The 11752-nt window shown below is 43.2% G+C and overlaps 1 protein-coding gene across 2 annotated transcripts; it reads right to left on the reverse strand.

Moving 5' to 3' along the window:
* Nucleotides 1-4566: 4566 nt before the first annotated feature.
* C3H1orf50 (chromosome 3 C1orf50 homolog) lies at nucleotides 4567-11623 on the reverse strand. 2 transcript variants are annotated; one of them, XM_052637712.1, is made up of 5 exons: nucleotides 11529-11606; nucleotides 11290-11405; nucleotides 6079-6165; nucleotides 5433-5564; nucleotides 4567-5070 (listed from the first exon to the last, which is right to left on the reverse strand). In XM_052637712.1, exons 1-5 carry the CDS (start codon nucleotides 11596-11598, stop codon nucleotides 4870-4872), a joined length of 606 nt encoding a protein of 201 aa, XP_052493672.1. In that variant the 5' UTR covers nucleotides 11599-11606; the 3' UTR covers nucleotides 4567-4869. The 2 variants fall into 2 exon arrangements, with proteins under 2 accessions (XP_052493672.1, XP_052493671.1); XM_052637711.1 differs by having other exon boundaries at nucleotides 4572-5070; nucleotides 11520-11623.
* Nucleotides 11624-11752: the final 129 nt, after the last annotated feature.

Raw genomic sequence — 11752 nt, forward strand, 5'->3', positions numbered from 1 at the left:
GAGACCAGCGTATGCACGGTGCATGGGAGGTAGGCGGGGAGCTGGGGGCAGGTAAAGCTGTAAAGGGCCCCTGAAATACAGGGCCCCTCCTCGTGGGCAGGGCTTCGGCTCTGCTTGGCTCACTGCTGTATCTTTGAGTCTGTATGAATGCTAGGCACACAGTACCCTCCCGCCCCCAGCCTCAGTATTTGCTGGATCAATGAAAAGCTGAGTAATTTACTCAGTCCTGAAAACTAGTACATTTTAAGTAGGGAAATGACAAGGTCAAGTTGATTTAGAAAGATTATCCTGGCAGCCATTGTGGAGGAAGGCTCTCTTAAACACCCCATGAGCTGGGGGGTGTGGTGCTGGAGCAAAGACATCTTACTGGACAGTAGCAGACAGGACCAAGAAGTAGCCTGACCAGGAGCCCCTGTGAGAGGGAATGCCAAGACAGCAGAAGGGTGAGAGGGCGGAGGAAAGAGCCCCTCTGAGGTATCCAGGTTCCGTAACTGGACGAGTATGTGCCACAGACACCTGTTAGTATTCCGGAGGATCCCAAGCACCACTTCTAATACCTGACCCACATTCTCTGACCTACCCTGTTGCTAAGCCACTGCAGCAAGAGCTTCCAGGCCCGCACAGGAGAATATGCAAGAGAAGGGGTGGAGTCAGGTCAGGTGACCCTTTGCCTCACCTGGCAGCCTGGAGAGGGAAGAGAATAGGATCTAGCCTGTCCTGAGTGGCTGCTAGCCACTGGGCACTGTGCTCAATGCTTTACAGACATTACAGTCATCTTACTGGATTTTCTCAAATGCCCCTAATGTTAGTATTAGCATTCCCATTCTCCAGAAGAGGAAATGGGCATTAGTCAATTTTACCATTACTAATTAGTGGTTCTAAGAACTGAACAGTTTGACACTAAAGTCATACCTAAGGCATTTGAGAAACTAAACTGGAGATCCAGGATGGAGGCAAGTAAAGCTGTGCTACAAGTCTAAGCCCAAGTGTCAGGTCAGCTTCTTTATGTCATTTGTATTTCTCTTCATTTTCCCAGGCAACATGAATCACTGAAGTGGCAAAATAAAAACTGTCACATAATGATTATAATACTGGCCTTAACTTTCAACCAGATTTACATTCCAGCTCTAGCATTAACAGAGGTGTACATCTGAACAAGTTACTTTGGTTTCCTGAACCTATTTCCTAATCTGTAAAATGGGATTGCTGACAATAAGCTTATAATTTATATTAAATAAAAAATACAAATAATAAATATATTAAATAATGCTCAGCACAGAAGCTCAACCATCATCATCATTATTCTAAGGACATGATCATGCATCTGTTACCCCAGACAACCCCAAGGCTTCCTTCAGAAGGGGGAGAGGAAGTAGGGAGATCTAATAAAAACCCTCCTTTCGAACTGGCAGAAGTTTCTAGCTTCCTCTCATTCTGGATCTCACAAAAGTGGAGAACAGGAATAGGGGAACATGTGCTTCTGGCTAGTCCAAATTGAGGCGACAAGAGTCTGGACTTTATTCTAAGTGTAAAGAGAAACCTGGGGGTCGCTTTTATAGAAGGATTATAACCTGATATACTTTTAAAAGATGTGATGACAAGTCTCTGTAGAAATGGACTGAAGGAGGCTGAGAACAGAGGCACAAAGGCACGTGAGGTTACTGCACCCATCCAGGCCAGAGACGCTGGCGGCGTGGACTAAGAGGGTAGGGGCGGAAGCACTGAGCAGCAGTCAGAGTGGGATATATTTTGAAGACAGAGCTGAGACTTGCTGATTGGTGCGGGAAGAACAGGATGGCTTGGGTTTGGGGTCTCAACAGCAGTGTGATGCAGGTGCTGATGCAAACAGGACCGGTGACAAAACAGCCTTGGGGTGTAACTCAAGACTTCCATTTTGGACACGTGAGGTTTGTAATGACATCAAGTGAGACTGTTGGATAAATTAAGTCTGCATGAAACTCAGGGAGAGATCAGGACACACACATGTGAATCAGCAGCATGCGGGTGGCATTTAAAGCCAAGGGAAATGATTAGATCACCTAGCAGAGAAAGAACAGAGGACCAAGGACTCAGCCTCAGAGCAGTCCAAACTATTACTGTCGTGAGACAAAAAAGATGCAGGCGGTAAAGCGGAAGATGGTAATATCCCAAATCAAAATGAAGAACAAAGCTTTTAAGAAGGGAGTAGTCCACGAATCAAATGCTGCTTGGACTACAGAGGTCCAGTTACTCCAAGCACTCAGTCTCCTTCCTCCCAAGGTCCAGGTTCTTTAGGGTAGATGCACCTCATCTTGTGTGTGTGTGGGGGGGGGGGGGGTCGGCACATGGGCTTTCATGCTAGAAGTGTGGGCTCAATTACCCTTAAGTTGTGTGACCTTAGGTAAGTTACCTAATTTCCTCAGACTTTGATCTACACCCTCTGCATGTTCATCACTAAATACTCCAGTGAACGACTTCCACAGCATCCCCTACACACGTTACTCTGCCACTTTTGTATGTATTTCTTCACACTTCTATGAGATCTTCTAGGACTGTCTTAATCAGCCAGAACAGCTTATGGATATGAACTAAACAGGAATGTCTGAACTTGACCTCTAGCACTTTGTACCTATATAATCACAGGTCAGGTACTTAAATCTCTGAGACAATCCAGCTCTGTAAAACAGGAATACCATATAATACCTTATAGATGGTGATTATATAAAATTAAATCAGACAATGGCTATGCCTGGCAGAAAAAGAGCTCACTAAACAGTATTTATCATCTCTGAATCTGTACCACCAGTGATCTCAGTGCTTGTGGACTGATGACTCAGAAGCCAAGGACACAATCAGGCCTCCTTTCCCTCCTTCTAGAGCCCTCATAGGAGAATGGGAGGTACAGTCAGTTGTTATTCATACTCAGTGAACCTAGGCAGGGCCAACCAGATTGCTAATTATTTTGGAAAATTATCAGGGATGTCTTACTTTTCTGTTATTTTGTTAGTGCATTCCTACCATCCACACACTCAAGCTAGAGATTCAAGCGTTACCTAAGAGTCTTTCCTTCCATTCTTTCTGCCACGTGGTACCAGTTAACAAGATGGTGATCTACTGTACTTTCTAAATGCCACACTTCATCAGGCCTAAGATGGCATCCATTGTTAAGACACACGATTATTTCATGTAGCTATAAGGAAAAAAATGCTGCCACTTAAACAATGACCTACCACTGACTTCTAGAAGCATCCAGGTCTCAAGAGATTAAATGTGGAGGAAGAAAAGTATATCTTAAGATCGATAAAATACAGCACCTCTAATTCAGACCTCCAGTATCTCTTGCCTGGACTGGGATGCTCATAGAGGTTTTGCCTCCACTCATCCTCTGTTGTCAAAATGAGGTTTCTACAAGGTCAATTTTATCAACTCCCTACCCCAATCCTTCAGTTAGCTCTTTTCTCACACCCCCCGGCCAATACTCTTCACTTTAAACTAGCTCCAATTCCCCAAATGTTATATTAATTCTTATCAATGTCCCTCACGTGCAATTTTTTTTGTCTAGAATTATCATCCTATTCATCTACCTATCTCCTAGCTGTTAGAAGACCGTTCTGGTCAGGAGATATCTCAATCCACTCTTTGTGACTGGCAGGATTATTTTGGTTGATGTGGCTTGTTAAGTGGATATTCCTTTGTTCATTCACAGATAAATTCTATCCAAAAACGAACCCTCCCCCTACTCCGAAAGACACCCTTCCCATAGAGAGGACAGTTGGTACCGTCCAGATAAGCTCTAACTCTTGTTTTTCAGTTCCCAAGCAGGTGTCAGCTCCTCCAAGTCTTCTTAAGTTCTCTAAGCTGAGTTAGGTAGCTCTCCTTGGTGCGCCATGATATTCCATGTGTACTTCCATCATAGCCTTTTTATACTATGCTGTAATGACTGACTGACTTTCTCCCCAACTAGATTGTGAGCTTCCTGGAAACAGGGGCCTGTCTTACTCAGCTGTGTCATTCTCCAGAATCTGGAAGCTAGAAGGCACTTAACACTTAGTAATTAAGTATTATTTACTTATGGATGGGTGGATGGATGGGTAAATGAAAAATGTATATAATCACTGGGTATTAGTCACTCTAGGAGATGCCACCTCCAAAATAACTTCACAATGCTCCTTTCTCTGAACTTGGTAACTGGCTTAACCAGGAAATCACAATGGCACCACCTAGTGGTCAATGTAGGGAGTAGAGTGAAGTAAGCCAAACCTTATCAATTGTGTAGAAGTCCACAGGGCGGCAGAGTCAGACATGACTGTAGCAACTTAGTGCATGCACACGCGCACACACGCGCACACACACGCGCACACACACACACACACACACACCCCGGAATTACACACTATCGCTAGCCAAGCCAGGCTGTTTATCATCCTCCAGGACCCAGTAGTCTGCTTCCCAGATGAATCTGAAGCTAGAGTTACACAAACTATTAAATAGCCTCAATCCCAATCTTAAACACTTCTAGTTACAAAAGACTGTTAACAGTGTTTCTAGAAAATGACTCGCCAGCCTGTTTTGCAGGAAGAAGAAAACTTTGCTTCTTTAACGCTCTAACTCATGAAAGAACAGATGGAGATGAAGGAGAAGGAAAGTATATTGGCTGGTCCTCTGAAACGGACTGGTTGGGTACATGTGACCCAGAGAGGATCCCAGGAGAGACTGATATGATTCTACCATCCCACATAAAAGTAATAACAGCAGCATTTCCATTCACACAGGCTCGCCTTCAAAGAAGTTCATGATTCACCCACACGCCTTCGTCTCTCTTGCTACCTCCCACCAGGGCAGAGGTTGGGGCAACAAGGAGGTGACAGGTCCATGTCCTGATGGCCTTTGTCAGAGTCCACTCTCAGTGGACCTGAACCCCTGGAAGTTGGGTTCAGTGCTTGGAGGCAGAGCCACTGGCTGGTTTAGCAACTTGTTCACGACACTGATTTTAGCATCCTGCTTCTCAATGTCCTCATACGGAGTCCAGGACAGGTCGTGCTGTAGCTTGTAGGCACCAAGGAAGTCATGTGGACGACTCGTCCCCCATTCCTAGAGAAGGCAAAGGAGTCAGTTCTGATCAGGGCAGGAGGTAAGGAAGTTGAGTCCGTTTTCTAATTATACCACAATTTTCTTTTTTTGGCTTTTCACTTCAGACCAGTCAGAATCATCCTTGGAAAGCACTGCATTACACATCAGGTACCTCCCTGAACAGAGATAATGATTGTGAAATAATTTAAGTGCATATATTTTTCAGGAGCATCTCTGGGCTCATGCCACCTCTAGTTTTCTAGAAAATCACTTACCAACCCCTATGCCTACATTTTCTCACACATAACACATACACACACACTACACCAAGAATTTCTTAAAGACAAGAGTAGGTTTTTGTAGCAACAATTAAATGTTCTTACCTCTGGAGAAATAATGGAAAAATATTGCTGACCACTCTCCCGTTTATAAAGGTAGTAAATGTTGCCAGGTTTTTTCACCATGTTACAGGCTACATGGTGCAAGTCAGCATCTCTGCGAGCATCCTCCAAAACCTAAAATCCACAGAGACGTAACCAATTGGGTGTAAGAGGAAACAGCACTCATACTCAATGATCACCCCACTCGAAAGCTGGAACCTGTTCAATGCTTAGGGTCTTGCTCCCTCACATCAATGAATCATGACTGAGATCCAGAAGACACTGAAGAGAAAAATCAGACTACATTATGCAACTATGTTATAAAAATGCCTTTGGAAAACTTATATTTCAAAATGTAGAGTACTACTGGCTGTGGGTGGTTTTTAAATTTCTTCCCAATTTTTCAGTGGTAAGTACATTACTTTTATAACTGAAAACAAAAATTTTCCCCTTAAGATGCTTTACCTCACTGAGCTTTCTCCCAGTGAAAAACCTTATACTTAACCTCTTGGGCTTATTCTATTTTGCTCAACACTTCTATATTTCTAGGAGGTACCGAAACAAGTAAGTTACAGTGATTATAAGCAAGTTCAGTCAATCCTGTGAACTAAATGAAGAAAATGAAAGCTTACCAAATGCTACTACTTACTTTCCTGGCTTGTTCTTGCAAATGTTCGATTTGCTCAGCTATGACTGTCAGTTTGTTGGTGGCATTTGCTCTGATGAATTCATTAGCCTAAGGGTGAGAAAAACTGAACTGTGGGTCAGAAAAGGGTGAGACTTTACGATGCTCTTATTTAGATCCCAATGTGAAATTATGTCAACATGTTGGCTTATGCCTTTCATACCCTTCCCACTTTCACCATTCTCCCATGAACACCCACTCATCCCAAGGCCTAGCTCAGAAGGCACTGCCTAGAAATCAATGCTGCCATGACCCCATGACTCCATACCATGGAAATAAGTGATCTTGTTCTATCACCCAAAGCATCTATCTTGTTCACTCTAGATTCTGGTCGCACTCAAAATTTTCAGTCTTCCAACATGCCCCAATCTCTTGCTTCCAAGTAATTTTGCATATGGCCTCTCCTCCATGCAATACATTTTGCCTCTTGCTCTTTTGCCTGACTAACCCCACTTATTCCTCAGGTCTCCATCTGTTTTCTCACATTTAAACATTACTGAAATCAGGGATGGATCTTACAATGAAAATCTGAAGACACTTGGGGTATGTCTCTTATGGCCTGCGATATAGAAACCTGACTATATACAGAAGGTATCTTTTTTAACTTATTTATTTCAATTGGAGGCTAAATACTTTACAATATTGCCGTGGTTTTTGCCATACATTGACATGAATCAGTCATGGGCATACATGTGTTCCCCATCCTGAACCCCCCTCCCACCTCCCTCCCCATCCCATCCCTCACGGTCATCCCAGCGCACCAGCCCTGAGCACCTTGTCTCATGCATCGAACCTGGACTAGCGATCTGTTTCACATATGATAATATACATGTTTCAATGCTATTAGAAGGTATCTGTTAAACTGACCATTATTCAGTTGAATTATTTACATCACACTTTAATTATATTTAACTTATATTTGCATTCCTGTTACTTAAAATGTATTTTTAAAAGACTGTAAGGTCAGTGGGTAAAGAATCTGCCTGAAAGGCAGGAGACCCGGATTCGATTTCTGGGTCAGAAAGATACCCTGGAGAAGGAAATGGCAATCCACTCCAGTATTCTCGCCTGGAGAATCCCATGGACACAGGAGCCTGGCAGGCTACAGTCCATGGGGTCGCAAGGGTTGGACACGACTTAGCGACTAAACCACCACCACTATGATATAGACCTGGAACAATTATAATATACACAGAAGATTGTCATGTCCTAGGAAATTCAACTGAAGGCACTGGAAATTGCTTAAAAAAAAAAAACTTTCAAAGCTAGGAGACACATATGTAACCAATTCATGTGCTGGGAAGGATTATCATCCACACATCAGAAATCTGTCAAAAAACTTCCAGATTTCTTTTCACAAAAAGCTGATTAACTGTTTTTTTTTTTTTGCTCTGTCCAACCAGAGATTGAATCAAGGCCCCAGCAATGAAAGCACTGAGTCCTAACCACTGGACCACCAGAAGAGTTTCAAAAAAAACAACACTGATTAACTTTTAGTGGTACACAGCTGTTAAGGAAAAGAAAGCAAGAGGTTAAACTTGAACTAAGAAATATTAAGAGAATTTGCTGGTTAGTTGAGGAAGCTTATGATAAAGATCAGGTATAAGTCGTGTTCTGAGTGAAGAGAAAACAACTGAGTAGGCTGAGTCAAGCCTTTATCTGTTTCACAGACACACACTGAGCAACTACCATGGGTCAAACACCACGCTAGGCACTGCGCTGGACACATTGGCAAACATGAGAAAGAGGCCACGGCCTTCGTTAAGATTAGAGTCTAATGCAACTATCCTTGAGGACAGAAACAAGTCACATATGAAATTGTAAATTTTCTAGTAGCTGTGTTAAAAGTAAAAATAAATAAGTAAAATTAATTGTAATAATATAGTGAATTATCTGCAAGTCCAGTAGTTAGGACTTGGCACTTTCACTGTGGTGGCCTGGATTCAATCCCTGGTTGAGGAACTAAGATTCCATAAGCCACACGGCACAGCCAAAAAAACCCCCCCAAAACAAAAAACTACTAATATAGTTTATTTAACCCAATATATCAAAAAATTGAGCACTGAAGAATTGATGCTTTTGAACTGTGGTGTTGGAGAAGCCTCTTGAGAGTCCGTTGGACTACAAGGAGATCAAATCAGTCAATCCTAAAGGAAATCAGTCCTGAATATTCACTGAAAAGTCTGATGCTGAAGCTGAAACTCCAATACTTTGGCCACCTGATGCAAAGAACTGACTCACTGGAACAAAGACCCTGATGCTGGGAAAGTTTGAAGGCAGGAAGAGAAGGGGATGACAGGATGAGATGGTTGGATGGCATCACCGAATCGATGGACATGAGTTTGAACAAGCTCCAGGAGTTGGTGATGGACAGGGAAGCCTGGCATGCTTCAGTCCATCGGTCGTAAAGAGTCTGACATGACTGAGTGAACTGAACTGAACTGATCAGAAAATTTATCATTTCAACATGTAATCAAATAAAAATTGTTAAGAGATATTTTACATTTCATATTAAGTGTATATTTTATATTCACAGCACCTATCAATTTGGATGCTATATTTTCATTGGAAAAAATCTGTATTGAGACTTCATAAAATTTATAGTTGGAAGAGTCAATTCACATACTCAAATTGTTCCAAATATACTTAAAAGTTTCCAGTCGTTAACTCAATTACCAGGTTTTAAAATTTAAATTAAGATCACATTATAACTTTTTTTTTAAGATCACATTAAAATTTAAAATAGTTTCTCAACTGCACTAATAGATAAGAAAGTCTCACTGAGGTTGTGACATTTGACTTGGGTCTGAAGCAAAGGATTAGCCATGCAAAAAAATCAGAGAAGCAGCTTCCAGGCATTTCTGAGGCCAGTGCAGCTTGAGCAGTTAGTGAGGGGAGATGTAAAAAAGAGTGCAGGCATCAAATCACGTAAGGCTTTATGACCCCTGATACAAGAACTTGCACTTTGTTCCAGGGACAGTGAGGTACCTCATGGCCAAGCAGAGAGTAGGTGGTTCCTGAGCTAGGATAGTTCTGGTTAGGAGTGGCCTTGAAATAAATCTTTTTTCTTAAGGTGGCAACAAATCTGTTCTTTGTAAATAAAAGATCCTAATTAAAACAGAATTAAGAGAAAGACTACCTCTAACAACTAAGCACAAACTCTGGCCCTAATCACTGAGGCTCTTTGCATAATATCTCATTTAATTCTCATAATACCTTATGAAGTTGGAGATGATAACTTCACTTTCTCATTTTAGGATTAGACTCAGACAGGTGAAGTGGCCTGTCCAAGGTTTCAAGGCTTCCCTGATGGCTCAGCGGTATAGAGTCCGCCCGCCAATGCAGGAGATGGAGGAGAGGCTCCCTGGGTTGGGAAGATGTCCTGGAGAAGGAAATGGCCAAATACGACACTATTCTTGCCAGGATAATCTCATGGAGAGGAGCCTGGCAGGCTACAATCCAAAAGGTCACAAAAACAACTGAGCACACACACACATCCACAAATCTCAACACAGATCAGTCTGATTCTAAATTTTGTGCCTTAATACCAGGCTTCTTGCACTTTCCAACACACATGAATATCTAAATTGCATGAAAGAAGTCAGTACTGCTACAAAGTACATTTCAGTTCACAAACTGAAATACTCTTGATTCTGTTTATCTTCAGAGTACTTTTTCTTCAGTTTCTCAAAGAAAATGGAAAAACGGAGGCAGCACAATGATGCATACTCTGTATTTCACTAGATTACAGACTGACTGAAGGACAAAAACTGTCTTCCTTCTTTCTTTTCCACGTCACTGTAATAAACATATCACTCAGTAACCCACCAAAAATGTTTCCCTAAGATGTGACTGTGGGAGCCTCCCTGCCAATAAGTGATCTGATTCAACAGACACACAGTGAAAGTGAAAGTCACTCAGTCCTGTCCAACTCTTTGTGACCCCAGGGACTATACAGTCTATGGAATTCTCCAGGTTGGAATACTGCAGTGGGTAGCCTTTCCCTTCTCCAGGGGATCTTCCCCACCCAGGAATCGAACCAGAGTCTCCTGCATTGCAGGCAGATTCTTTACCAACTGAGCTATCAGGGAAGCCCACATGTTTTCATAATCCACAAAAGTCATATTTTACTTTTCACCTCTCTAGGAAAGAGAAAGCACACAGTATATCAAAGGAGATTTCCTAAGCATCTGAAAACAAAACTGAGGTACCGAGACATGTAACGGAATTTAAGCACATTATTAAATTTTTTTGAGCAAAATGAAGGCCTTTGAATATAACCAAGGCCAAATGTGATCATATACACCAGGATGAGGGGATATCATAAATTTTTAAGTAGCAATGCCCTGTAACAACTCAAAGAGGGTTCTACAACTGGAAGTCTTGGGAAGAAAGATTAAAGGAAACCTGGATTTTCAAGAATTACAGACCTAACAGTTCTCCTAGTTCACACCCGGCATTTTACAGATAGAGAAGCTGAGGTCCAGAGAAAAGTAATTTACCTCAAGTCACAGTGCAAGTTAATATTAAAACTGGGATTAAAAATTCATGTGTTCAAACTCCCAGTGACCCTGGGAGAACTGTTTCGAGGAAGCAAGGGGAGGAGCCAGGTTATACGTAAGTTTTGCAACAAAGGGCAGGTAGTCTGAACATCAAAAGACTATTACTAATTAAAGAAAACCAGGTAATCCAAATTAAAGAATTAAGCGCTTTTCTATATATGTGAAGATACAAGAGTCTGGACTCATTGAAATCATTCCTTTGATACGCACCTCAGCTATCTGAGGCAGCATGCTGTTTTCATCCTGAGCTTTCTCAGTGCTCACTATAAGGAGTGGCTACAGTCTGACAGATGACTGCTAGATGGGAGATATTCTCTCCTTCCTGAGTTCCCTCAGGGGTCACTACCTGTGAAGGCAGCAATTGCTAAGGGCTGTGACATCCTTATTTACCCATACAGCATGAAATATGCCATTTCTCAGAGATTATGGGCACTCAAGCTGCAGCTGAAGGGGTGTTTGGTCTCAGAAGATCAGCTGGAGTCAGGCCACCAACGGGCCATGAACATGTATTCCCCGAGTGTTAAAATGGAGTCAAAAAACACTACACTAAGTGGCTGGGAGGACCAAATATGCAAGAAGATAGTCATTCACTATCCCAGCCCCGCCTCCTCACCTTCTGCACCTGCTCTGCGAGCGCCACGAGGTCTAAAGGGTCCCCGGCCCGGTGGGTGCTGTAGGGGCTCACCAGGGCCAGGCCGCCGGGATTCGGGGTGAGCTCCACCAGGGCTCCTGCGACACATACCCAGGAATATAGGCCGTGAGCGCCCGCCCTCGGCCTCCCGTGGAGCCCGGCAGACTAGCTGCTCCGGAAGGGCTTCTTTTCCCCATCTGACTCCCGCCTACCTCCCCGACCTGCCGCCGACAGAACTCCTTGGTTTTCTGTGACTCCCTGGGTCCCCCCGGGCGATGCCGCATCTTCCATGACAGCACTTTGCTCTCCTCACTACCCAGGCGGCGCGAGACTGCAGAGCATGCGCAAAAAAGCCCGTGGGCGGAGCTTCCGCGTCTTCTGACCACTAGGCGTCGGAACTGCCAGGAGTCCGGAGGCGGGGCTCCTGCTGACGCTCAGCGTTCCG

The sequence above is a fragment of the Budorcas taxicolor genome, chromosome 3, assembly GCF_023091745.1.
Source record: "Budorcas taxicolor isolate Tak-1 chromosome 3, Takin1.1, whole genome shotgun sequence".
In the NCBI taxonomy this organism is placed as follows: domain Eukaryota; kingdom Metazoa; phylum Chordata; class Mammalia; order Artiodactyla; family Bovidae; genus Budorcas; species Budorcas taxicolor.